This window comes from Meles meles, chromosome X, assembly GCF_922984935.1.
Source record: "Meles meles chromosome X, mMelMel3.1 paternal haplotype, whole genome shotgun sequence".
NCBI lineage: Eukaryota > Metazoa > Chordata > Mammalia > Carnivora > Mustelidae > Meles > Meles meles.
Window position 1 is genome coordinate 9,339,957 of NC_060087.1, and position 27,894 is coordinate 9,367,850.

The 27,894-nt window shown below is 47.7% G+C and overlaps 1 protein-coding gene and 1 long non-coding RNA gene across 2 annotated transcripts; one reads left to right on the top strand and one right to left on the bottom strand.

Moving 5' to 3' along the window:
* Positions 1–1,990: 1,990 nt before the first annotated feature.
* Positions 1,991–7,682, bottom strand: LOC123935403. Its single transcript, XR_006816903.1, has 3 exons — positions 7,302–7,682; positions 6,461–6,613; positions 1,991–4,386 (listed from the first exon to the last, which is right to left on the bottom strand). It is a non-coding gene; the product is annotated as an uncharacterized LOC123935403 (long non-coding RNA).
* A 5,077-nt stretch (positions 7,683–12,759) lies between these two features.
* On the top strand, positions 12,760–14,991 carry TMSB4X (thymosin beta 4 X-linked). The gene is made up of 3 exons (XM_045996180.1): positions 12,760–12,902; positions 13,984–14,097; positions 14,553–14,991. Exons 2-3 carry the CDS (start codon positions 13,998–14,000, stop codon positions 14,585–14,587), a joined length of 135 nt encoding a protein of 44 aa, XP_045852136.1. The 5' UTR covers positions 12,760–12,902; positions 13,984–13,997; the 3' UTR covers positions 14,588–14,991.
* Positions 14,992–27,894: the final 12,903 nt, after the last annotated feature.

Below are 27,894 nucleotides of genomic sequence, written 5' to 3' on the forward strand. Positions count from 1 at the left end.
GCCCTCCCAGCCCTGAAGGCACATTTGTCACTGCCAGGGCTCCCCCCTGCCCCTGGAGCTCAGTTGCCTACAGACTCTGATGGGCCAAGCTCCCGGCCCCCTCCGCCAACACCCTTGTCTTCTGAGCTTCTCTCTTTCTCTTTCCCCCTCTCCCTTCCTCCCTCCCCCAGCTGGCAGACCCGGCTGGGGGCAGGGCTGGCAGGAGCCCCCTAAGCCAGAACTGTGAGGCCTGAGACTTACTAAGGCCTGTGTGTGTGTGTGTGTTTGGGACATCTGGACAATCAGTGAAAGGGCCTCAGTTTCCCCCTCAAGGTAGGGTTGGCGGATAACATACAGGACTCCCAGTAAAATGGGAATTTCAGAGAAATAATAGTTTTTAACTCTGTCTCAGATATTGCATGGCATAACTTATCCTCTCAAGTCTTTGTTATTCATCTGAAATTCCCATTTAAGTGGCTGTTTTGTGTTTTGATCCCGCTACATCTAACAACCCTCCTGGGGCACCGCAGGGGGCAGCAGTGGGAAAGGGGAGAAGAGCTCCCCAGCACTCTCGGTTCTTCCCCAGGGCTTCGGAATCAGTGTCCATAATGGCAGGGATAATGGGGAGCACAGGGCGGCTGCAATTATGCGATTGTCCCGGAATCACATGGGCGAGCAGCAGTTGGCAGAACGGGCTGTGAATGTGCTCCATTTCCTCCCCACAGCCACCTCCGCTGTGTGGCTCCTCCCTCCCTTCTCGAAGCCAGCTGGGTGGGGGCGGGGGGGCTGGCTGAGAGGCTGAGAGGGCAACAGACACCCCTCCTGCGCCACCGGCCTCACCTGCCTCCCCAGGCTAACTCCAATCGCTACCCGCGTGGCACCCTCCCTCCTCAGAACCTTCCCTTCATGGCTGCGTTAGCACCAAACTCTCTAGGTCGGCATAGAAGTCAGTGGAAAGTTCCTTGCCCAGAAACAGAGGGACGGATGATGAAACTCCAGGAAACCACAGCTCGTCCCCTGCCCAGGCACCCAGCCAAGGGCCAACCTGCTAGGCTTGGGACCTACTTCTGGCCTTGCTACATGCCCAGAGACCTTGGACGAGTCACTGACCATGTGTCGCGTTTGTTCAGTTGTAGATGGGACGCCAGCTGTACGGCCACACCCCTCGGCCGCCAGGAGGCAAGAATGAGCTGGCAGGTGCAAAACACTGGTAAGGTTTAAAAATGAAGCATCTGTACAAATGTACATCTTGGTGGTGGTTCAGCCCGGCTGGAGGTGCTTCTGCTTCGAGAAATGCAACACATGAATATTCAGACACATACATTGTTGCAGGATTCGAAGAGTAGCTTCTGTACCTCCCGGAAAATATGATTCAGTTCACCAAAATACAACACTGTGCTTGCGTTTTAAAGGGAAACACGGAAGACACAGCTTCTGTAATTGAACTTCGTGTGTGCCTCAGTTGCATTCCAGAAAGGAGGCCTTCGGCGGACAGGTCTACAGTCCCTTTGATTTAGGATTATAAGGGAGATTGTCTTAGTAACTGTGCTCCTGGCCCTTTAAGAACAGAAGTTCCTTTAATTGCAGATAAGCAGGAAGTGCCCCTACTCTATCTTGGCTGTATGTTTCACTTCCTTTCAGAGGTGTTTTCTTACTAAAGAAACCCCAAGTCCAAGGTCATGTCTATTTCTTTCAAAGGCAGACTCCACTGCCTTTGTGTTGGTTTCATGAAATTTCTGGGGAAGGAAAATATACACCTTTTTTTCTTTTACTTTTTATTTATTTATTTTAAAGATTTTATTTATTTATTTGACAGAGAGAAATCACAGGAGAGGCAGGCAGAGAGAGAGGAAGGGAAGCAGGCTCTCCGCTGAGCAGAGAGCCCGATGTGGGACTCGATCCCAGGACCCTGAGATCATGACCTGAGCTGAAGGCAGTGGCTTAACCCACTGAGCCACCCAGGCGCCCTTACTTTTTATTTTTAAATAGCCTTTTTCTTTTAGAGCAGTTTTAGGTTCACAGTAAAACTGAGCGGAAGGCACAGAGATTTCCCATATGCCCCTGCCCGCACATGTGCACAGCCTCCCCCATTATTTACACAATATTTTTTAAATTATAGAGAAGATGAAGGTAAAACATAAATGGTATTAGAAATATCTTAAAATATAGAAGTAATACGTGCTTCCAGTAAAAATGCAAGTGGTAGAAAATTCTCCATTCCCCTTCCCCAGAGATAACGTCTGTTAATAGTTCTTAAAATTCCGTTCTGGAAATTGTCTCTATAACCTCACTTTCATATTACACGGAGGTAGATCCTACAATATTTAGAGGGTTCCTTTTTTTCTACGTAGGAGTATACTTGAGGAGTGCCTGGCTGGCTCTGTTGGTGGAGCAGGCAACTCTTGATCTCAAGGTCGTAGGTTTGAACCCCCATGTTGGGTACAGAGATTTCGTAAAAAAACAAAAAAAAAATTTTAAGAAAAAAGTATATTTTAGCTATCCTTCCAGGACAGCATGAATAAAGCTGCCTCAATCTTTTTCTTGCTTTTTTTTTTTTTAAGATTTTATTGAGAGAGAGAGAGAGAGACTGAGCAGGGGCAGGGGTAGCGGGGCTCTATCCCATGACCCAAGATCATGACCCAACCCAAAACCCCAAGATCACGAGTCAGCCAAAACCAAGAGTCGGATGCTCAACCAACTGAGCCACCCAGGCACCCCTCAGTCATTTTGTAAGGGCTGCGTAAATTTCTGTTGTATATTTAACTAATCTCCTAATTAACATACACTTAGGTTAATTCTAGCAATTGCTCTTACCTACAATGTAGCTAACTATGGGGAAGCTATGGGGAAAGTTATAGGGAAAAGCCACCAGGCATGGGGAAAAGATATCTGGGTGTGTGCACATATACGAATATAGAGAGACAAATCTTGGTGTATCTGTCCGAATACGGCCCTAGAAACCATTTCTAACAGTGGAACCGCTGGATCAAACTGGAAATGCTGTTTTGATTGTGAGAGCGGCTGCTACCCCTGAAAAATCTTTACCTGTTTACACTTCCAGCAAGGGCAGGCGAGCGCCACTCTCACTCTTCTTGCCCAGCCTTCTGCCCAACCTCAGCACTCAACATTTTTGTTTTTGTCTGTCGGGAAGGGGCAGAGAGGGCCTGATTGTTTGATTTGCATCTGAAAGCCTGCTAACCAAGGGCCTCTCCCACATCTGCGAGGAGAGGCTTCCGGGCCAGACCAGAGGGAGCTGGATGCCATCCCAGCTCAGGCACTTGCCCATAGTGATGGCCATGGCCTGAGTCTTCCCATCTGTAAAACAAGCATCCTGGGATGTCTGGATGGCCCAGTCGGTGAAGCGTCTGCCTTGGCTCTGGTCGTGATCTCGGGGTCCTGGGATCGAGCCCTGTAGGTATCCCGTCGGGCTCCCCCCTGCTCGGCAGGGAGCCTGCTGCTCCCCGGGCTTGTCTGCGCGCGCGCGCTCTCTCTCTCTCTCTCTGACAAGTAAATAAAATCCAAAACAAATAATAATTATTAAATTAAAAAATAAAATAAAATAAGCATCCTAAGACCACTACGTGGGGTGATGGAAAGGCTCCAACAAAGCAACAGAAGTAGGCAGCGTGTTTCCCATCAAAGCAAAACAAAAACCAGAAAACCGGATTTCGACTGACCCAGCCCAAGGCCAGGGACCGGAAGTGGGAGATCTCCCCTTCTTCCTTGCTGCCCCTGCTTGAGGGAGGAAAATGCAAATAAATGCTGAAAGAGAAAACTGAAATGGTCGCATCAAACAGTCCATGGGACTAGGGAGTGACGGGGGGCGTGGTACATCTCGGAGCCCCAGTTTCTCTTCTGTAAGATGGGGTGTCCTCTGCACCCACCCCCGTCACTCAGTTCATTAAAAAGCCCATGGGACAGTGCCTGGCTCCGGCAAGCACTCCGGATGACCCGTGTGGTTATTTCTAGCCATGGACCCCCCCACCCCCGAACTGCTCGGCCCACGCCCCTCAGCAAGACCAGTGAAGTCCCCTCGATTCTGGATGATTCTCAGCACCTACTAAATGCTGGCCTAGTTGAAGGCCCTTGGGGGCTATAAACACCGCAGTAGGGGCACTGGTTGGAAGGGCCACCTCCAATCCAAGTGCCTTGTAAGTGGGGTCGGCACTGACACGGGGTCCTTCCATGCCACAGACTCTCATGTGGGTTTGTGCATGGAATTCACCTCCCCTGAGGCTACGTGTAATCCCACCAGTACTGGGGGCTCTGGTCTCAATATTCGGATCTCCCCCAAATTCACCTGTTGCCAGCGTATCCCCCACGGCGGGGATAGCAGGAGGCAGGCCTTGGAGAGGTGACTAGGTCAGGAGGGTAGAGCCTTCCTGAACGGGACCCATGCTTGCGCTCCTATGAGAGAAATACACATCTGTTGTTTGCAAGGCCGCCCGTGTGTGGGACTTCCTCGGGGCAGCCTGAATGAACAAGGACACAGCCACACCACCGAGGGGGCAGAGACGCGGGAAAGAGCGTGTCTCAAAAACGAAGAGCTTCACGGTGGAGAAACCGGGCAGGTAACACCACCGGGTGATCGAAGCGAACACCCCACCCCAGTAACGGGTCAGGCTGACACCCTGCGCGTCCGGATTCGAGAGGCCGAGAAAGTCACAGCCTCCCTGGCGTGGGATTCCTGCCAACATGGCCAAGCCCACATTAATCATCAGGAGACGTTGGACAGTCCTAAATTAAGGGGAATTCCACAGAACAAGTGGCCTGTCGTCTTCAAAAATCTTCGTGCCGTGAAGCTCTAAATTAAGACACTAAAGGCACACGCGGACTGAGTGCCAGGCTCCTGGGCTGGGATCTGGACCAGAAGGAAAAGTTGTTAGAAGGAGTTATTGGGCTAACAGGCAAAAATTGAATAAGATTTGTAGATGAGATGGCAGGAGCCTAGCAATGGGAGGTTTCCTCCTCCTGATCGTTGGACTATGGCTGTGTCGGAGAGGGTCTTGTTTTCTGGGAGATTTGTAACTTGCTCTCGGGGTTTAGAAGATACATAGAGACAATGATACAGCAAATGGGGCAAAATATTAACCACTGATGAATCTGGCCGGTAGGACGTATAGGAATTTTTCATTGTAGTTTTGCAACTTTTCTGTAAGCCACCTCATTATCATAAACAAGCAGGCACCGTCCAAGGGGCTCACCAGGAATAACAAAGACACTCCGACCACCGGGGAAATGGGAAGGGTTTAGACCAAGGGCAGTCACATTCCTTCGGAGGCAACGCAAAACCAGATCCAGCCTTCTAGCTCTGAAAGGCCTTTGTGCCTGCTCAGCGGGGAGGCTGCTTCCTCCTCTCTCTCTGCCTGCCTCTCTGCCTACTTGTGATCTCTGTCTGTCAAATAAATAAATAAAATCTTTTCAAAAAATTAATAAAAGGCATTTGTGCAAACATCGCTGTAGAGTGCAAAATATGATATTCAAACATTAAAATACCTCCTTCTGGCCCAAACGAAAATTGTGCCCCAGTCTGTAAGTAGACAGAAAAATAGGAAGATTTATGTCCAAATGTGTGCTTTTTCTTTGAGCCAAGGACTATGGGTAGTTTAAAATGGGGCGGCGGCGGTGGGGGGGGGGGGTAGTATGTTGGGGAAGCCATTTTCATGAATGAGTAAATTTAGATCTTTGGAAGCCAAGCATGCAGGTTCAAATCTGAGCAATGGATTCTTGGATGACAAAACTAACTAACAAAAAACCATCCACAACAAAACCCCGGCATGCTGCTGTTTGCTTAGCCTCGGGAACACCTCCAGTACCAAGAATCATCCTTGGGCAGGTCACTTCTCCTCTGTGGGCTGGGTTTCTTCCTCTGCAAAAAAAAATTCATACCAATACCAGGCCCTTTATCTGCATAAGTCTGCTTTAAGGATAAAATGACACAAAGGATGAGAAAGTGCATTGACAAAGTTCACAAACACCAGATAAATGTGACTTGTATTACGTAAAGCATTATTGGAGCCCAAGATGTAAGGTGACACCTATAAGCTGATCTTTTTTTTTTTTTTTCCCAAGTGTTGTCCCACTGACTGGTTGCTCTGAGCTGGTGCCTAAGCCCTTTGGAGTAAACCACTAGTACGGGAAATTACATTTCCAAAGCAAATATTCGGTGTTTATCTGGTTCATAGAAGGCCACCCCACCATCTCTTCCCGTTCCCTCCCAGAAATTCTATTGGTGACTTTTTCTCATTTGAGAGACACCCCCCCGCCCTTCAACAGACTAGGGCCCACAGACATCCAGGAGAGCTTTGCAGACAATCCGGGGAGTCCATGAATTTAGAAAGGAAAAAAATTATATCTTTTCATTCCCTTCAAAGAGCATTAGCCTTTCCTTCAAGGACGCCAGGCGACCCTCTGAGCGTGGGCTGCCCTAACAAAATACCCAGGCAAACAGCAGCTTAAACAACACACATGAATTTCTCACCATTCCGGAGGCTGGGAAGTCCAAGATCAAGGCACAGACGCATTTGGTTCCTGATGAGAACCTGTTTCTTGCTTGACTTCTTGCTGCCTGCCTTCAGACAAACGTTCAGTCCATAACAGCAAGGAAGCTCGCTAGCATTAGCAGGTCCTGTGACTGTGTCAACAACAGACACCACAGATATTTTTATATCTGTTAACATTTTGCAGACATCTACACACTCCCCGCTATTTTCAATTGATGCTGGATCTGAGACCGACTACTGGCTTGTGTTATTTACTGCACAAAGAAGCACGGAGATGACTCCATCACAGTGTTTAAAGCTCTTTTGGTAGCTCTTTGGGAATCTGATTACTTTCATTCATTTAAAAAAAAATTTACGCATTTACATAATTCTGAAAAAGGGTCTCTGGGCTTCATAAGATTGGTGCGATGCAGAAAGAGTTAAGAACCGGACTCTCACTCCGCCCCCAACTCCCCTCCCATTTCCTCTGAACCAGACACAGGGGTGTGAGGAAATGGGACTATGATTTACTTTCCTTTCTTCTCTCTCTCTTTTTACACCCCCCCTTTTTTTTATCGAGGTAAATTCACATAACGTGAAATTAACACTTTGAGAGCAAACAGTTCAGTGACATTTCATACATCACAGTGTTGCCCAGCCCCCTCCTCTGTCTAGTTCCCAGACATTTTCATCACCCTAAAATGAAACCTTGTACCCAGCCGGCAGGTGTTCCCCTTGGCTCCCCCCTCCCCCTGCCCCCTCAGCCCTTGGCCACCTCTAATCTCCTTCTCTCTCTATGGATTTGTCCATTCTGGATGTTCCCAATAAATGGAAGCCTACCATATGTGGTCTGTAGGACCCGGCTTCTTTCACTCAGCATCTCTCCGGTTCACCCATGTTGTAGCGTGCACAGACTTCGTTCCTTTTTATGGCGGAATACTGTCCCATTGGATGACTACACTACCTGCCCTCTATCCATTCATTCGTCCACGGGCATTTGGCTCTTTCCACCTTATGGCGTTGCTATGAGCAAGAAGATGAGTATTTGTTTGAATATGTGCTTTTGACGGAATCTGTTTGCTAAAGTGAGAATTAGTAACTTAACTGGACGGTCTGTGACTCTCCATTGTCCATGTCAGCTTTCCAGTTCAGACAATCGAGTCCCGGCTGTAAATGGCACAGTAAAAGCCTAGAACTCAAGCATCCTTTCCTGGTGTTTCATTTGCCCCATGTTTGGCCTCTGTATGAAAAAAAAAAAAATGACATCCTCCTCTTCTTGTCTTGGTACAAATTTTAACTGTGGAATTCCTCCCAGGAAAGCTTCCGGTGAGTGAAGGCATCAGAGGGAACTGGAGAAGTGGGCAGAGATGGCGATAAAGCCTTGCTCCTTCGTGGTCTTGGTACATGGTGGGGACTTCTGATGTGCTGGAAGCCAAGAGGGGTAGGCATTCCTTGGACAGGACAAAACCACCAGGCAGGAAGGAAGGGAACAGAACTGGTGTCCGTACTTGCCACCACATAGGGCCCACACCCTTGGAGCCAGCCCCGCAGAGGGGAGAGGGTCCGGGTCAGCCAAGGAGGTTGACCTTGGCCTAGGTGATCAATCTAGTGCCCACCTGTGCTTCATTTTCCTTACACAAAGCCATCGGCCACCTTCCGCTGATGGTGTGAGAGCTACGTACGTTCTATTGAAAAGGCACTGACGTCCCCAGAAGCAGCAGCATATTAAAACACCTGAACACTTACTACTTGCTAATGGTCATTCTGTTTCACGACAGGATCAAAAGTTGATCACTTGTAACCCAGAAGGCCATCGGGAGTGTGTCATGCTTCCCCTTTCAGTATGTGACTTGACCTGCCAATTTTTTGTAACCTCGTGTAATGTGAATGACTGGCTGGGAAAAATATTAAGGTAGAGAAAAGCTGTGTGGAACTGCCAGTGTTTCAAGATCAGATTACCTTCATTGCGAGTGCGCGGGGCTCCGTCGGATGGGGCAGAGGGCAGACTGAATTTCTGCAATGAAATCATCTGAAAATTGAAGCAGGCTGCTTTTTAATTTATATGATATGTGACTACGATATCTGTGTTTCAAAGTTTTAGTGATGGAGAAGTTGGATGGTTTATTGTGATGGGATATAACCTTCCCCTCGGCGGGCCTACGCAACAAAATCTAAGGGCCTTATCTTAGGATTCTAGAACAGCGGAGTATTTAACTGACGTGGCTTGTGAACTAGCCAGTCTGAGTTCGAACCCTGCATCTGGCTTTTGCTGTGTGGTTGTGGGTAAATGATTTCATCTCCCCAGAACTCCCTCATCGGCAAAATGAGGAACATAAGAGTGCCTCTGTCGCAGGGTTGTGTAAGGGTTTGGGGAGATTAAACATGGAGAGCTCTCATATATTATTATTATCGTTACTACTTTATTATTGAATCTGCCCCCTGCCTGCCTCTCCACATTATTTCCTGTCATTTTCTCTCATTCTGCCCAAGCCCCTCCCAAACTAAGCTACTCACCGCCCCCTGTGTATGCTGGAAGCTTCTCTGCAGGCTTTTTCTTGCCCTTGCTGTGCATAGACTGAGCAACCACTTGGAGGGGATGTTGTAGAGGCGAAAGCAAGCCACAGGGAGGGAACTGGGTTGAGTGAGATCCCCCTTAAAGTTCCTCTTGGCTCTCAGATTCCATCAGATGGACAAAGTGAGCAGGAAAGTGAGCGGCACGTTTGACATTCTTGAGAGCTGCCTTTGGCTCCTCTCGGCTTCCCCTGCGGTCTCCTGCACTCATTTGTAGCACGCTAGCCCAGGGAGCCTTCTGTTACCATCACACTGGGCGCCAGTGGAACTGCGGCAGGTGGGAGTCCCAGAGACACTCTCGGGTTGGGGACAGATGGCCCCAGGGGCGGGGAGAGCCTCCTGAGACAGGCCAGTGTGTTTGATGGCGCGAAGGCTGGCTTAGATTCTCGGAGCTTCAGGGGTTTTCAGGAGTGAAATGCGGGAGTCGTGCCCACTGCAGAGGGTGAGAATTGAAGTAGGTGTTATCTACAGACAGCCCACCGAATATCCCTTCCCTGTTGTTGGGGCGCGGGGGGGGGGGGGGCTCGGGCTGTGTCTCTAAGGGGATTTACATGAACGGATAGAGATTGCGGGGTCACCGGGGATAGTGGGGCGCAGGCAGGTAGGGCAGATGGGAGGAGGCCCTGAAACTGAGACAAAGAGGCCTGGTCACTTTCTCCTGTTCCTTTCCTTCTGGGCAACGCTCTGCACTGAATTTAATAGCTTAAAAATAATAGGACTAATCTTCACGTACCCAGGCTCCCGTGGCTGTTTCTCTAACTTCGGAAATAGCTACACATGGGTCCCAGGCCTACCCTGGAAAGGCAAATAAAACAGGGTGTGCCCTGAGCCCTCTTCCTGGTGCCACCAGGCATGGGCTTTGGAGGTGGGCCACCGTCCAAGGCGCGCGCCCTTCTTGGCGCATGGGCGGCCCGGGTCCACAGGCTGTGGAAGGCCGGACCAGCCGCTGGTGGGTGCTTCACCCACCTTCTCCCCGAGAGCTCCGAGCTGGCAGTGCACCCTGCTCCCAGCTGCTCTCAACCTTGATCTTTTCACGCGGGATTGAAACCCCCACGGTGATCGTGCGCAGCACACGCTAACCCACTTACGGCAGTGGCTTCGGGGAGGTGGGAGTTACCCTGACGCGTGGGACGTTAATAGTGGCAGCTTTGAATGATCTGGGGAGGCGAGCAAGGTGGCTGGAGCCACAGGGTCAGAGCTCGGCCCAACTGGGTTCTGGGACCTTCTTCACTCTAGCAAGTCAGCTCAACGCAAGGCCATAGCTGTTCATTGAGCCGGTGCCCTCTCCCCGGCGCCGTGGGAGACACAGCAGCCTGTCCCCTCACGTGCTTCCTGATGGTTCTCGGGGGGCAGACTTGGGGGATCAGGGGGCCCGGGGTGTGAAGACTTTTATGAACCCCTTAACACAAATAACAGAGAATGGCTACCGGCTGAGTTATCACAAGGATGGATCTCTAAGCTCAGTTTCCCCATCTGTAAACGTCTCCTCAAGCAGGGAGGGCAGCAGGGCGGGAGGACGGCCGAAGCAAACACAAAGCACCCGTGACCGTGTTCGACTCTTACATGGCATCACCCCACGGGGCTTAGTTTTTATGTGCCGTGAAACTCACAAAAGATCTCATTTTTACTGGTACTTTTTAAGAGAAACGATGACTCTTGCAATCCTTGCAATCCTAAACACTAAATATTAATTATTTTCCTCAAATTTTCGTCCTAAATAACAATAATACAAAGCACTCACAAGTGTCATGCACTGTCCTAAGCCTTTAGGGCTCCCTAGGAGCCCAGTGAGGTAGGGTCTTGCAATGATCCCATTTTAAGGATGAGAACAATGAATTCACATGGCCAGGGTCATACAACACTTACAAATATTCCTTTAGTTTGCGTTTCCCTTCATCTGCCTCTTCCCCCCTTCCGGCTTCCTGTAGGTCACTGACTAGGGCCAAGGCAAGCCCAGTCTGGAAGACTCTCTTCTTTTTAACAAGTGGCCGCCTTTTTCTTTCTGTCACTAGCTAAACACAACAGGAGGCTGCTTGGTACAGGACTAGAAAAATTCTCCAGGCATTTCCAAATGTCCACTCCTCTGTCTCTTCTGGAGATAGAGCTCTGTAAGGCCCAAGTCTTTCTGACGAAAGGACCTTGGGTTGGTAGTGGCCTTCCTTTGTATCCAGAGACACCGGGGGAGGAAAGAAGTGATTTTTGACGGCAGCTGAGTGAGGCCACATGGAATCAGGAACCTACAGAGATAGTGTTTCGTGCAGCTGCTAGCTGCCACGGGCCAAGAATTCATCCTGCGTGATCTCTAATGGGCTTCCACAGTGAGGAGGACTCTCAGGCCAGTCATCCAGGGTAGGGTCAGGGGGGAGGTGTAACCAAAGAGGCGACATCCTGTTTGGAGAGCAGAATGGCGGCCACCCACCAGAGCATGAACTGGGGAGCCAGACAGTCACCTGCCCCTGGCCCCCTCCCGCCTCCCCCCACAACCAAGAAGGAAGTCAAGTGGATAAAGAAATGGGGAAGTCCGAGCTGAGCTGCTCAGTAGTGGCTTTTGAGGGTCTATATAACACTTGACTTTAATCCCCAAGGGACAAAAGCCTCGGCCATAAACATGATCAGTAAGGGGTTTTCGGGAAACATTTCTTCAGGTTGCTGAAAGGGATAAGTCTTGCGCCTACTGCTTTGGGTCTTAAAATAATCTCAAGTAGGTCTTTTCCAACCCGCGGCTCTTTTTGCTTTCATGTGCCATTTGTGGGCCCAGGGCACGGTACTCGCGCCTGATTTCGGTGGCAAGGGGGTCACTAGTACTCACAGGCAAGGTGCCATTTTGAAAATTGCTCTTCTCTATCGAAATCTCCCGTATTTCCGGATGTCACTTAGAAGTGCACTTCAAAACCATCTTGGGCTGCAAAGGCTCTCTTCAAGACAGAGTGAGATGGTTAAATTTAACGTTTCGATTTCAGAGATGCTGGTATTGCAGTCTTTGGCACTGGACACGAGCCTCCTTAGCAATCGCTTTTATATTTAGCAAAATAAGGAAGAGGAAAGTAAAAACTTCCTTATTGTCAGGCAGCAAGTCAATAGCAGAGCTTGAACTTGACTTACTTTTCTAAGCGGGGAGGCGTCGTATGCTATAAAATGCAGGTAGATTAACCTCCAACCGGCAAATATTCTGGTTATTTGATTCGGGTGCTCGCTTAAAAAAAATTACATCGATCAAAAAAGTACGCCTGTTACAGTGAGGCAGCTTTTGGGAAAAGAATCACTTAAGGGTGCTTTACCTCCCACCCAATTTCAGGAGAAGCCGGCTGAGGAGACAAAGAGGACCGGGGTGGGGCGGAGGCCCTCCGCCGGCTCGAAAGCTGAGTCACAGGAATCTCACCCCTGCAGTGGGCGAGGCCCTCCAGCGCGGCCACCGCACCCTCGCTCGGGGCTGTCCGCGCCAGACAAAGCGGGCTTCGCAGTGAGGGAATGCCTGTCCCTCTAGGTACCGGCCAACCCTCAGTTACCCTGCCAGGTCCCCAAGAGCAGGTCTGCGCGGCGGCTGCAAAAATCCATTATGATAAAATAGACAGGAGGCGGGGGAAACGCATGATGCAGGAAGTGCTGGGGGAGGGGGCTTTGGCTCCTTTTAATTTTCCGCCGTCGTGGCGGTTAGGGTGCACCGGTGCACGCCGGGCGGGGGTCCCCCAAACGCCAGGCCGGTCCCCGGATCCGGCGGAGATCAGGCGCGAAGGAGTTAAGCGAGCCCGCGGGTGACGTCACCTCATTTACATACGAGCGCGCATAAAGCAGCGCGCGGCGCGCCCCGCCCGGCATTCCGCGGCGGCTACTGAGCAGACCGGTCTTCTCTCGCTCGTGCACCTCGCTCCGGTGAGCCCCGGGGTCCCTGCCTCCTGCCCTCGGTCCTTTCGCACCCCGCGCCCGCGCTCGCCTCTCGGCGCCCGTCTCCCTGCGGAGGCGTCTCTACAGCCCAGCCCAGAGGGTCTTCCCGGGAAGCCTGCCTTGGGGCCTGGGGAATGCCGAACCCTTCCAGATGCTGGGGTACGGGGTCGGGAGCTTGGTAATTTAAAGACCACCCCCTACCCCCAAACCGGGCGTTTGGCCGTGCAGCTCCGAGGGAGCATTTTTCTTCTCCTACCCACTGCCCCCCCCCCACCCCGGGCATTCTGCACTGCCTCTAAGCGGGTGATGAATCTGCAACAGAAAAATCCTTTGTTCTAACTCCCACCCACCCAAGCCCGGAGCTTTGACAATTAACGTTTTTCCTGCAGTCTCTGATGGCTTCTTGGACTCCCGTCTGTCCAGATCTAGGGTGGCTGGGCTATAATGGCGGGGAGGAGGAACATCCAACCCTTCTTGCAGGGGTTGCCGAATTGCCCCTAAACGCAGCTGAGGGCTGGTTTTCCGGGTGTGCGGCCGCTTTGTGCGCGGCCGGCTGCATTGTTGAGCGCCAGCGAGGCGGCAGTAGGGCGGTGGTCGGGGTGCGGGCTGCTTCTGCCGCCTTTGTGAGCAGAGGAGAAAAGCAGCACGGGCCCGCATCGGGGGGAGACACATGTAAAATGGAAGCATTGTGCAGCCTCGGCTTCATTTTAAGAATTTCTACTCGATCCCCCCCACCCCACTTGACATGGTTTCACTCTCCTAGCCAGATTTTAATTTTCGGCCATTGTAACTGACACCCACGGTGCTCAATCTCATTATTCGGAAAGATTCGCCTCCTAATGAGAGGGCGATCTTCCCAGTTTGGCCCCCCGCATTTGGAAATAATGAAGACGGGTTGTTCTTTTGTGTGTAGCAAGAGGACGAGCTGTAGCCTTCAATGAAAGCGGAAGGAGGGAGAGGTGGGGTTTCAGGCGGGGGATGCGAGGGCACAAGCGCATTTCTGAGCCGGGGGAGACAAGGGTGGATCGCTCACTCGATCTCAACCTCTCTCTTGGCTTTGTATATGCAGCTTCCTCTGCAACCATGTCTGACAAACCCGATATGGCTGAGATTGAGAAATTCGATAAGTCGAAATTGAAGAAGACAGAAACACAAGAGAAAAATCCACTGCCTTCAAAAGAAAGTAAGCCCCCCCCCCACCCTGGAGAAAAATGTTGGGCGGGAACGAGGATGGGAGGGGCTGGGAGAAGGACCCGGACTGGGAAGGGAGGGGAGTTGGGGGGTGGGGAAGCACGGGGCGCGGGGGAGGAGCTGACAGTTCTTATGATGAATGTGGCCTGCAAAGGTTGACTAAGAATTGTTTTGTAGCCAACAAACAACAGCGCTTTAATAATTTAATAATGATGGGGTGTTTGGTATACTATATTAATATGCACTATTTTAAAACCATTTTATCTGTTACAATGGTTTTTTAATGGTCCTTTTTGCACGATGGGATGACTTGATACTTGGCTTTTTATGATACGGGAAGATAACTGTAAATGAAAAGTACGATAATCTTACACTTCAGCAGGAGGCTGTACTGAGTCTGCCTAATGAGCTCCCTCCATCTTTTTTTTCTTTTTTTTCCTGTCACAGCGATTGAACAGGAGAAGCAAGCAGGCGAATCGTAATGAGGCGGGCGCCGCCAATATGCACTGTACATTCCACAAGCATTGCCTTCTTATTTTACTTCTTTTAGCTGTTTAACTTTGTAAGATGCAAAGAGGTTGGATCAAGTTTAAATGACTGTGCTGCCCCTTTTCACATCAAAGAATGGAGAACTACTGACAACGAAGGCACCTGCCTCTCCCATCTGCCTGTCTGGCTGGCAGGGAAGGAAAAGAACTTGCATGTTGGTGAAGGAAGAAGCTGGGTGGGACGACAGGGACATGTAGAGTAAAAAATCAAGCTGGTCCAAGGTGTCCTGCAAGGCTGTAAAACGCAGTTTAATCAGAGTGCCATTTTTTTGTTCAAATGATTTTAATTATTGGAATGCACAATTTTTTTAATATGCAATAAAAAGTTTTAAAACCTGGTTGGTTGTAACTGTTTGGTGTCTGGAAGGAGCGGCTTAGTCGTACATGAAACCTTTGCGAAAGGGCCACGAGTGGTCTCACTGGGGAAAGGTCAATAACATCTGGTAGTTGGGGATAAGATCGGAGAGGAGGTGGGAAGGAGTTTCATCTAGGTATGTGAAATCATACCTCATGGGTACTAAGGTGATTGGAAGGTAATTTTTTTAGGCTACTTGAATTCCTAGTAGTCGGAGGAAAACATTTGCAGTCCTTGCATTTCATAGAGTTTGCTAAGCCAACAAAATTGCATCTGATCGGGGGGAAAAAGAAGGTGTTGGTAATTCACAACAGTGTTTCAGGGGTCAAACCAAAGTTGGTTATGGAGCCCGTTACCAGTGTTGACACAATTAGGATTTAAGCAGTTTTGTCATAAGGGAAAAAAACATTTTTAACAGCGGCTTTGTAAAATTCAAGACCTGCTTCCTGGCCTAATGGCTGGTTCCAACATTCAAAGTTGCTTTCATAAGGTGATCTGTGCACTTAAGATTAATGAATATAATTTTAAAATTACTGAGTCCTCAATTTGGGTGATGAAAACAATCTGGATTTAGAGGACATTAGTTTAAATTTCCTAGATTTCCATTGGTACATCTTGAGGCTTTGTCGTTGAGGCTGGTAACCTCAATTACTTGTTTTAACTGGTGGGCAAAAGCCAAGCCCTCCTTTTGGGACATTTACGTACAGAGGGAAATGAAGTACCAGCTTTTCAAAGGAAGAGATGTCATTAAACGTCCCTCATAGACATACTATAAAAAAGGATGCAAGTATATTTTTTAAAAAACTGTATGCATTTCCTCCAATGGAAAACATTTAAGAATGACCGTTCACCCAATATCTCAACAAATGTCCAGGAGGTCAAACACTGCCCCCCCACCCCAAGACTGAAGAAAAGGCTCTTTTGGAGGGAGAGGGTGGAGGGTATTAAACCGCTTGAATTCATTTCCTTTGCTCAACGCTTATTTTGAGAAATGCACAGGAAACCATTTACCTGTGGTTTAGCCAAGCGGCCAGACTGTCAGCTCGAGCCGATCTGCAGGGTGAGGGAAGGGCTGTGTGCCCGCGGCTGCAAAGGCTGGAAACCCGGAGGTGCCACAGCCTGCCCGCTGGAGAGCTGAGCGAGGAGCATGCAGGCCCGGGAGCCTTCTCAAGATGGAACCGGCCCTCCAACCCTGCTTTTTCTTTTCCCTCCTGCAAGAAAGGGTGTGGGCAAAGTGAAAATGCCTGAGGCACAAAGGGAAACCTAGCCCACATGGGTTTTTGCTGTGTACATTTTTCAGACCAGGCAGAGATGCAATCAGATTTTAAGAAATTAACCCCTGCGTTCTCTAGTTTCAAAATAAAAATGAGCATTAAGGGGGAAAGAGATGATTGATGAAATGATGAGGGAGAAGACCTCTCTGTGCTGAGAGGACAAAGCTAGATACACAAGGGGGGTCGGCGGGTGGGGGGGGCGGGGCGGGGGAAGAAAAGGAGAAAGTAAAATGAAAAATCTGGTAATGATTGAGTTTGGACTGCACGGTGTGTGGGATGGGGAAATGCAGAAGCTTCGGCCCGTATCACCCTGTGCCCTTAAGTGCTGAACAGGGCCACGGGGTGGGGGTGGGGGACAGTAACTGGGAGGGGGGTCACTTTGGGTTTTTTTTTTTAGATTTATGAGTGCATTCTTTTTTCTTCCCAAGAGAGGATCTTCTCAGAAGGGCCTGGGGGTACTTAGGAATCCATATGGGAATTGATACTATTAGGAGCTTGGGGTGGACAGTCTTCTTTGCAGACACCAAGGGGCGGGGGGGGGGGGGTAGGGGTGAGGGCTCAGTGGACCGAGGAACTGCTCAAGTTGAAGGAGACCCCAGCCTCCGCAGCTTTGACCCTCTCCCCTCCCCCAGGAGGAAGCAGGCCAAGGTCGCTTATGTAAGAGCCGAGGGTCACACCGTCCTGTGTAGGGCTTCCGCAAATTTTGAATGGGTCAGGCCGAATCAAGCAAAAATAGAGGAAGTGAAAAAGCTCACTAGAGGACTCCTGGGACAGAGAGTCATTCATTTCCAAACCTCGCACGTTCCTCAACCATCTCGGCCAGGTTGCTTGGTCTTCCAATGCATGGACTTTTAAAGCTACGTCATTCTTTACGGAGCACAACACCGCTTTGGGGTGTCTGTGCTGACTGTGTGTTGAGCGGGTGGGGGCTGGCGGGGAGGCAAGCAGAGTCTGAGAGCCGAGTCCCCGCTTCTGAACGGGGCCTCTTCCAGCCCGACCACCCCGACCACCCCGCATCCTCCCCACGCCTTTCTGAGTAAGGCATTGTCTCTTTCGAATGCACTAGGAAGATCTATTTATTTCCCTAAAGAAGCGCCTAACTGCTCGAGTCGCAAAACTAAAATAATTTTCTACCCTTTCTAAACGTATGGGGCCAGTTTTGTGCTTACTAGAAAGAACAAGAAATTTTGGAAACAACGTTTTGGCAAAAAACCAAAAACCAAAAGCAAAAACAAAACCTCACACCCTTTCTTAGTTTAACATTGTAAATCGAAAATATTATTTCATAACGTTGCAAGCCCTTAGCTCTCGATTTACCGTCATAGCCTTCACTGTTCTAGCAAGAGAATAAGAAAAAAAACCCTCCCCGTGCCCTCTCTCTTTTAATAGGACCTTACAGTGCAGTCTAAGAGAATTAAACACAGCAATTTGAAGTTCGGCCGTATTTGACATGAGAAGAGGCTATATTACAAATTTAAGACAGATGTGCAATGAAGTAACCTAAGAAAATGTTTCTAAGACTTATATTTACCTCGCTTATTTTCTCCCTGGATCCTTGTAGCTAGCCTCTTAGCTGTCTAGCCATACATGTGTTAGGCTGTTCCCACCCTCGGCTTCTGAGACTTCTGCAGGCAGGGTGTGCGTGTATCCGCCATTCCAACTCTAGTGCTTTTCTCCTTCTATGTCCAACAGGGCCTCGCCTGGGAGCAGGAACATCTCAGGGCTTCAATATACGCTCTTTTCCTCTTAACGGATGGAGAGTTCAGGTAACGTGATTGTTTTGGGGTACCTTTGAATATGCAAGTGTCATATTAAATAGCCCAATTTTAAATATATATACATATTTTATATGTATGATTTTATTTATAATATTTATACATTATATATTATATATTATAATATTTATATATATGTAAACTTACTTTGAAGTGGTGTTTTAATCACAGATAACAGTAATCATTGCTACTGGTAATTAAGCAATTGGTTGTCAGTTGCCAATAGCCAAAGAAAGCCATAACCTAGAAGCAGTCATACCAAATTCCACGGAATGTTCTTCCTTCTTCTTTGACAGTCTCAGACAAGAATGGCCAGCCAAGCACATCAGCATTGATTCTATATATTAAGCCTCATCACGCTTCTGCCTGGCCTCATATATATATATTTTTTTTTAAATATTTTTTAATCAAGGAGATTATACAGGGGCATTTTCCTCAATACTTACCGTTAATCCTCACCTAAATGTGATGCAAAGAAATTCACAGATAATGTGGAATCTCCACTTGCGAAACCGAAGACTTGTTTAACAAATGTACTTAAAGAGCTTGGAGTGCGAATTTGCTGCTGTCGTTGGCTGCGCTGGTTGGAATCGACACGTACAGCCGACTAGGTACTATTAAGCCGGAGCCGTGGTCATTACTTGACCCCACTGACATGTATTGAATGTCATGAGTAAAATGCAGTCCCTGCCCTCATGTGTGTTCCCTTGGCTAAAGATGTCCTTTTCTAAATCTGAGTAGAAAATGCTAAGAAATTACTCCTTTTTGTTTTTAGGGTGAATGATGAACCTAAGAGCTTTGAGGTTTTTGTCATATAAAAAAATGCATTTTTTTAAAGATTTTTATTTATTTATTTGACAGAGAGAGATCACAAGTAGACAGAGAGGCAGGCAGAGAGAGAGAGAGGGAAGCAGGCTCGCTGCTGAGCAGAGAGCCCGATGCGGGACTCAATCCCAGGACCCTGAGATCATGACCTGAGTCGAAGGCAGCGGCTTAACCCACTGAGCCACCCAGGCGCCCCCCAAAAATGCATATTTTTTTAAGTGAACTCTATGCCCAGCCTGGGGCTTGAACTCAGGACCTTGAGCTCAAGGGTTGCAGTCTCCACCCACTGAGCCAGCAGAGCGCCCCTAGGCTTTGAGTTTTCAAAGATGTATTAAAATCTATTCTTTGGGCCACCTGGGTGGCCCAGATGGCTAAGCCTCTCTGGCTGGACCTCGGCTGGTCAGGGTAGTGAGACTCATGTCAGGCTCCGCGCTCATCAGGGAGTCTGCTAGAGGTTCTCTCTGACCCTCTCTCTCTGCCCCTCCCCCACCAAGTAAATAAATAAATCATTAAAAAAAAAATCTATGCTTTACCGTGACCTTTTTCCCCAAATGTATCTATAATGATTGCATTCAACCCCCCACCAAAAGCTCAATGGTGAGTGAAATTTGATGGAATTCAATTGATTCTTGGCACCACAATCAAATATTTTATCAGCATAGAGAGATTGGGTGTAATAACTCCAGCCTGTTAACCTTTTTGTTTCATTTTCTTAAAATAATTCTTACATCCAAGGTGGGGCTTAACTCCCACCCCTGAGATCAAACATGACCCTGACGTGCTCTACTAGCCGAGCCGGCCAGCTGCGTGTTACCTTTTGATAATCCTTTAGGAGGGATGTCCAAGATTCATAAACAGACTGAATGGATATCATTTTAAAATCTTTTTCTAGGATTGTATGACTTGGATGCCGAATTTCCAGAGAAGCACTTCTTCTTGCTAAATCCTTACCCTTTTGTCAGCCTTCTTTCTCCGGTTCAACTGTAAGATAGTTGGGGACAGAAACAGTCACTTGAATTTTGCAATCGCCCCCCCATCCCCACTGAGGACGTAGCAAAATGATGACCACATCAGGATATCAATAAGGATAGTGCTTCTCTGACCCATGGCTGGGTCACATCAGCTTAGTGGGTTTCCATGGCTTTCAACAGAGAGGCCCAAGTTCTGTTCATGATCTATACAAAGCAGTTGGAGCTATTCCTGTCGCACTGTTGTCAATCCACAGGAAATTAGGGCTTTCCTCATTACCACATAGAGTTCTGCAAGTGGCTGATACCCTTGGGCCATACAGAGACTTCTTGATAGTATTGTCCCCATCTAGAGACCAAAATAGTTCAGAAGATGAAAAAACATATTTATATAGAATCTCGAGGGCTATCGAGTTATTTCAATCTAATGTAATGGCTTGCAAAAAAAAAATTATAATAAAGTAATGACTTGCGTGAAGGGTGGAAAGAATCATCCTTTGTTTAGTCAACAAACATTTATTGAGCACCTCCTGGGTGCCCAGCCCTTTTCTAGTTGCTGGGAACAGAGATGAATCAGACCCCAACCTCATGGGAGAGGCAGGCCCCGGGTGAGCTACAGCTGGAGGCTTGTATCTGTTCATTTGTCCAACAGTTATTCCCTGAACTTCTTTTTTTTGCCAGGTGATACAGTGGGCTGAGAGAGAAATTGGAACTAGATAAAGGGCCGTTATGCCTGGCTGAGAGGCTTGAAAATTACCCTTGAGCGAAGGAAGATTCTAGAAGTAAAACCACTTGGCCCACAGGAGATCGCATGGGGACTCTTTCTGCGCAGAAACAGAGCCATATGCAGGGAAGAACAAAGAAGAAGCTGTCCATACTTGTTATCCAAAAAGCCGATTATCAGAGTGACATTAACTGAGCATGGGACGGTAACAAATCATACTTGTAGTGCTATTCCTCAGTCTACATTTTAATAAGACGGGCTGGACCACCTCCATGTTGTAAGCACTCTTCCTGTTCATTTGCTACCAAGTTTCGTACTGGTATGGCCAGGTTCGTGTACTGGAAATGGTTACGATGACATGTTTTTGGTGGGATGGCCGACACCTGCACGGTCCCATAGTAGGGTCTGGGCCTTCAAAGCTGGTCTTCAATCGTGTTTTGGTTTCCAAGGCTGTTGTAACCAATGACCACAAACCCGGTGGCTTCAAACAACAGAATCTTGTTACCTCTCAGGCCCACAGGTGAGAATTCCAACATCAAGGGGTATCTGGAAAGACTCCTTTTCCATGGCGGGCCTGGTTGGCTCCGTCTGCGGTGCATGAGGCTCTTGATCTTGGGGTTGTAAGTTCGGGCCCCATGTTGGGTATAGAGATGACTTGAAAATAACATCTTAAAAAAAGAAAATTCCTTTTCCACATAAATTCTCATTCCCAAGTTGCAGGGATTCGATGTGGGCAGAACTTATTGGAGGGGCTGCCATTTGACCCACTAGGAATCGTGACCAATAGGACCCCTGGTAGGGGCATTGCCCTGTGATGCTTGGAGGGGTAAGGTGGCAAGCCACACTGTGGGCAGGGACCTTTTACTGAACTACTGGGTTTGCGGGAGGAGAGAGTATCGTGGCAGGTTTTTCGTGTAATCGAGTTAGTTATTCCATGCTCTGAGGACTGATATGGAAAACGTCCAGGAGCTGCGAATGCATAGAAACAGAGGGGCATAGAATGGAAGGAACATCAAAGGTTTGGGAATCACTTGTATGTTGACTGTGATTACAGAAATGAGTACCACGGGTGGTCACAGAGGAAAACGATTGGGCTGGTATGGTAATTTGAAATGTCTTCAAGGGGAGTGAAAAAGTACCATTGGGGAAAATAAAGGATATAATAGAAGTAGTTGGTGAGGCCAGTCCTGGAAATTAAAAAGGAAAGAACCAAGTTAAAAGAATAGAAACTGGATTATTTGAAGAAAGGATTGTAATGTATAATCCCAACCTTGTCATTTCACAAACAATTGTTGACTTTGAGCTAAGATGATGACAGCACCGTGAGTTCATAAAAGCCAACAGAAATTCTCGAAACCATACATAGATGCCGAAGGTAGTCCCCTAAGCTTCCCCTGACTGTCTTTGAAAGCTCTGGGTTCTAACAGGCACAAACGCGTACAGGCAAGAACAGATGCTCCCACAGCTAATGTTGAGAACCTTCTTCCAATCCACGCTGCTTTTCTGGAATAGGGTCATGAAGTTTCCTAATGGGAGAGGTGGTTACCCAAGAGTAAATTTCTTCAGGTCCTCAACCCACACTTCAAAGAATGAATTCTTCAGATTAGAAGGAGGTGAGGTCAATCGACTCTAACTCAGACCTCGAGACCCATCCATCTGCCTTACACGTCTGCCTTACACCCCACACTCTTGACCATATTCCTTTGAAACAGTGTTGATGGATCTTGCCCCCCCCCTTCCTGCTAGCTGACGCCTGTGCGTGTTGGCGTCCATGTATGTTCAGAATTTCTTACACATTGGGTTTGACCATGGCCCTCCTGCTGCTAGGCTTTCTGGCACAGGTGTTCCCAGTTAGGGCCTCAGGAGGCTGGGAGGGCCATTCGGGCGTTGGGTCATGGGACCCGGTGAGCAAAGCCCGGGAAGGGGAGGAGCTGTAGCTAAGGCCGGCTCCCAAGCCGACAGCGGGCTCCCGGACCCTCACGCTGCCCCACTTGGGTCACACTTTAGAGGGCAGTTTTCAAACCACACGCTGTGTCCCTTTACGGTTCTAGGGAATCAATTTAGCTGATGCTTTCCAGCATTCAAGACAAATACAAAACAAACCAACAAAAAGCCAGCAAGCTCCAACAGATGGCTGAGGAGAAACGGAACAGGAATGACCAGGCTCTCCTGCAGAGTAAACGTAGGTGCTGACTGAGCAAACTTCTGTTTCAGTTATCCGTGTAGGAGAATGTGTGTTTGTGTGTGTGTTTTGTGTACCCGCCTGTGATGTAAAATGTTTTTTTCAGCGTGGGTTAGAGTCACACTTATCAAGACAACCATTCTGCGACCTCCTGATCTCTGATGGCCTCATTCCCTTTCCTTTCTCCATCTGCCTTCCACTCCTCGTCAGTCACTTTCCGTCCATTTTGAACCCATTCCTAAATCCCCTCCATGAGCCTGTGCACCATTCCTTCACCCAGGCTCCCAAGGGTTAACAAATAAACCGATATACTTTGCTCCATGATTACCACTCAACTTGCTACCTGTCTCCGCTCAGCTTTCTTTTCGGCGTGCAACCTTGTCCACACTTTCTAACTTTTCTGAGCTTTGCTTTTTGTTCTCTGCAAAGTAGGGGAGGGGATGGTCTAACCCGCAGGCTTGCTGGGAAGACTGGAAGCAACAGGTGCACCTCGCCCACGCTTGGTGCTCAGCAGGAGGCCGCTTGTAAAATCCGCACATTCTCTCCTGTAACCATAGGACAAGGATCAGGATGGGGAAATTTACACGGACGCTGGTATTATCTGCTACAAAGTTCTACTTAGATTTTGCCGGTTGTTTATTTCTTGTCTTTTACAGCAGTTTTCTTCCTTCTCCCCGGGGGATCCAGTCAGGCTGGGCATCACAGTTATTTGGTAATCAGCAAAAACCCTCCTGCTGTGCTTTGTCTCTCTAGACCTTCACATTTTTGAAGGATCCAGGCCGGCTGGTTTGGAGAATTTCTCTCCACTTGGGTTTGCCTGATGTTTTTTTCATGGCTGGGATCTGATGGTTTGGGGTAGGACTCCCCTGTCAGGGACCTTGTGTCCTTCTTGCTGCCTCAGAAGAGGCACGTGATGTCAGCTTGTCCCATTTATTGACGATGAGGGTGATGGCTTGTCCACACCATTGCCACCAGGCTTCTGCGCTGTCAAACCGTCTTTTTCCCTTTGTAATTAGTAAGTAACCTGCGGCGAGACGCTTTGGGGATTCTTGCCCGAATCGATGATTTCTATGATGTCAACAAAAGGGAACTTCCAACTCTATAGATTCCTTCTAATGTGACTTCTCATATTTGTGTCCTCCTTTCTGTGCATACGATAAGTGCAATTCCAAAATTTCCATTCTAACAAAATGAAAAGTCAAAGCAGCTCACACATGTTGGCCTGTGGGCTTGTTCTGCCTGACTCGTCTCAACATTAGAGAGGTAGTATGTTGTAAGGAATATTTCCATGAGCCCTTTCAACATATGGCTGATGCCGGCAGGCCCGTGCTATCATTCCATCTGTAAGAGTCCGCTCTGGGCGTGCCTGTGACCAACATTCTCTCTCTCTGCTAAGATTTTATTTACTTCTTTCTCAGAGAGAATGAGAGCAGAGGGAGAAGCAGGCTCCCCGCTGAGCAGAGAGCCCAACGCGGGGCTGGATCCCAGGACTCTGGGATCATGACCTGAGCCAAAGGCAGAGGCTTAACCGACTGAGCCACCCGGGGGGTGGGGGTGGGGGTCCTTTTTTTTTTTTTTTAAAGATTTCATTTATTTATGTCACTTTCTCATGTGGCATGGCTGTGATTTTAAAAAGGGATACAGTCTGCCTATGTGTAAGTCACTTCCATTCAGTTCAAATCTGATCTTTGATGTTAACTCGGATCTTCTAAAAATATGACTCCTGATCTGGCCGAGAAAGGGCCGGTTGGTAGTTCTGTGAGGCTGCTGCCGAGCCTGGAGGGACGGTGGGAGCAGATCCTTCTCAGGTTCCGGATAGACAATGGAGTGTGCGTTATAGAGGACAGCCGAGCCCAACTGGAATCATCGGCAGGGCTCTCTGCATCCGCATCACCGAAGGAGCCTTCTGCTCCTTCTCTGAGAGCCGAGAAGCAGCTTCAGATTTGCCAGTTTGACTTTGGGGGTCAGGTGCCTGTGTTTCTGCAGACCTTAAGCAAATGTCACCTGCCCCGCTGGTCAAACACACCTTCCCAACAGCAGCAAGAGAGGAATAAACCGTAGGAGAGCTTCAAGGATGTCTGGTTCTCTTCCATTATCTCCTTGGGAATGATGTCTTCACCCCAAGACGGCTGTTTGCTTCCACGCCAGCTGCCCTATCCTGTCTTTTGAGTCTTGAGGTCAGCACTCAAAGCGCTGCATACTTGAACGATGACTCAGCCCCAAAGTCATTTTAAGGACGCTCTGGCCACGTATTTGTTATGGAAACCGGGGGAAAGTCTGTGATTTCAATGTGGGGATATCCTCAAGAGAGAGTCTCCAATATGTAATTATAAATAATGAGAATTTTCTTTTGTTTTTTGGGGAAGTGAGGAGATAGGAGTTGACCTTTTAAACGTGTTTTTGATGATTAATTTTTGGATATAACACATTTATACGATAGGAGTTTGAAAACAATATAAAAAGTATACTCCCGTTTGGCTGGTTTCCCTTTGTCCCCTTTGGGTGATTTTTTTTTCTTTTTCTTTTTTAGTATCTTGTTTAACCTTGTGTGTGTGTGTGTGTGTGTGTGTGTGTGTGTATGAAAGCAAATAGATATTTTTATCTTCCCCTCCTTACACAATTTAAGTCTTCTAATACACTATTCTTAAACTTTTAGAATTATTATAAGAAAAATACATATTTATTTAAGATAAAGGAAACAATATAGAATAAACTGAATGAAAAAGAATTCCCCCCCAACCTCCAACTCATTTTCCAGAGGTAGCCACGCTTAACAGTTTCGTGTGGGCAATTCCAGATGTTTCCTAACAGTGTATTAGTGGCAAGGGCTACTTGTTAAGCTCCTCAGAAATTTGAGAGCTGGTGGTTAAACACTGCCACTATTCAATATGAAATTATATAAACTTACAATGAAATCATATTAAAAGCAAAGGTAATAACCAATTCATTACTGCTTAATTATTTTACTACATTTTATGACTATCTATGCTCTCATGGTTAATGACCTCTACTGTGTATATCTGTGTGGTGGAAATACCACAAAATGGTGGCTACCAGTCATCTCTACTCAACTCCTCTGACGTAGAATGTGAAAGAGAATTCATCAAAATGAATAAAAGACTTAAGTTAGGAAATGTAAAGATGTAACTAAAGTGTCAACACAATTATTTTTAAATTTAAAGCAAATAGGCATTACAATAAATGACATAGTTAGAAAAAAAAAGTTGGCTAACTCTTATGGAGTTTGTTTGTTTGTTTCTTTCTTTTTAATCCCAGTGCCCAAGTAGACCAGATTTGTCCTCCCTTATCCTGAAAATTCTCTCTCCTCTACCTGCCACTTTTTTTGGGTTAGTGTTCCAGGGTCTTCCCTCGTCTCGAATTTTCCAGCTTCTCTTCACTCTTATTCCCCGCCCCTCCCCGGTTCTATTTCTTTGAACTGTCCCTTAAATACTGGTTTGTCCAAAGAGCTAATCTTGACCTTACGCTCTTTTTCATCTATATTCTTTCTTTCCTCAAGACTTTAGTTACTCTCCACTCTGGTGACACTTTGTCTGCCTTGGACACTCTCTGACTCAGTGCCATCTGCCTAGACATCTCCCCAGGATGGTTTAAAGTCATCCTGTCTACAAAACCTGTCCTCCCAAGTTGGTCAATGGCAATGTCATCGTTCAAGTCACACGACAAGCCTACTGCACCTTGTCCCTCCTGGCTCCCATCCATTACTTAACAGCACAGAGGAGCTAATCCTAATGCCCTCCTCTACAAAACTCCAGCTCGGTGTCTGGGCTAGGATTTTGCTTCTGTCAAGCTCACTCTTACCTATGTGTCCCCTCTTCATCCCAGCCATTTTCCAAGAGGTCTCCCTAGATCTTTACTCAGATTAATTCTGCCCTCCCACGTCCCCACTCCATTCTGCTGGGACTTTCTATGAAGACCTAGAGCCCCCGACTAATGAATGAAACCTCTCTTTTCCTCACCAGATCAGAGGCCCCAATCCTAGCATCGTGCAGAACAGAACAGATCTGAGCATGGAGCTCCGTGGGGTATGTGCTTGAGAAATGTAAGTTGAGTGTTTTCCATAGAATGTATGTCCTACTTCTAGGAACATTGGCAATGGAAGCTGGAGGACAGAGCAAGCGTTCAATGCCTGTGGGGTCACAGACCCATGTGTCTGCAGGGGCCCGGCAGGTCACATAAAAAACTGGAGAGGCCAAGTCCTACAAGCTGAGAGGCAGGCCTTTCTTGGCTCTAGCCAGTTACCATAAGGAAACACGGACCCAGAGTTGCCACATCTGATTTTTCAAGAGAAGGCAGAAATAGAGATATTTAAATCTGCAGTCTTTCAAGTTGTCCTTAGTGGCAACTAAGTAAAAACACTTTAAAACTTTTCTTTATAGAATGAAAAAGTAAACTACAAAAAAAAAAAACCCCAAAACAAAACAAACACACAGCTTGATGTGTAATTACAAGGCCAACATCCCATTCTTGTAACCAGCACCCGGGACAAGAAGCAGAACTTTGCTCCCTACCCCAGGAGGCCTCCATGGGCCCCCTTCTAGTCTCAACACCCTCAAATTCATCCCTTCCCTACCTTTACACTCATAATTTGCTGTTGTTTCCTTATGGTTTTATCATCTACGTGTGCATCCCAAGTGCTATATTCTTACTAAAAACAAGCCGAGTCTTACTCATTTTTTGAAATTCGTGTCTTCTCGTCTATGCCCCCCCACCCCCAGCCCAGCCCTTCCTTACGGTTTTCCTGTTGATGCATCTGGGGTATTTGACTCATAAACCTTCCCATAGTCTGGATTTTGCTGATGTTTACTGAATGGTGTGGCTCAGCGTGTGGTCCGTATCGCCTACATTTTGGCAACTAGATCCAAAACTCATGTTCGTTAATTAAAACATTGTTTTCGATTGTAGATCGCATTAGTTGGCAGCTCACGTCCACATCGCCTACCTTGCTCTACCTACTTACTTCCTTCCTTTGTTGACTTGCTTTACCTTACTGTGATTCACTAGAGTTTTGGGTTTTTTTCCACTTTACATGCTGGAGGATGAAGATGTGTTCTGACCTAACAGAATCTAAGTAGGCACAATCATCCTGTTGCCACGCGTGTTAAGTGTGGTGGCTCCTT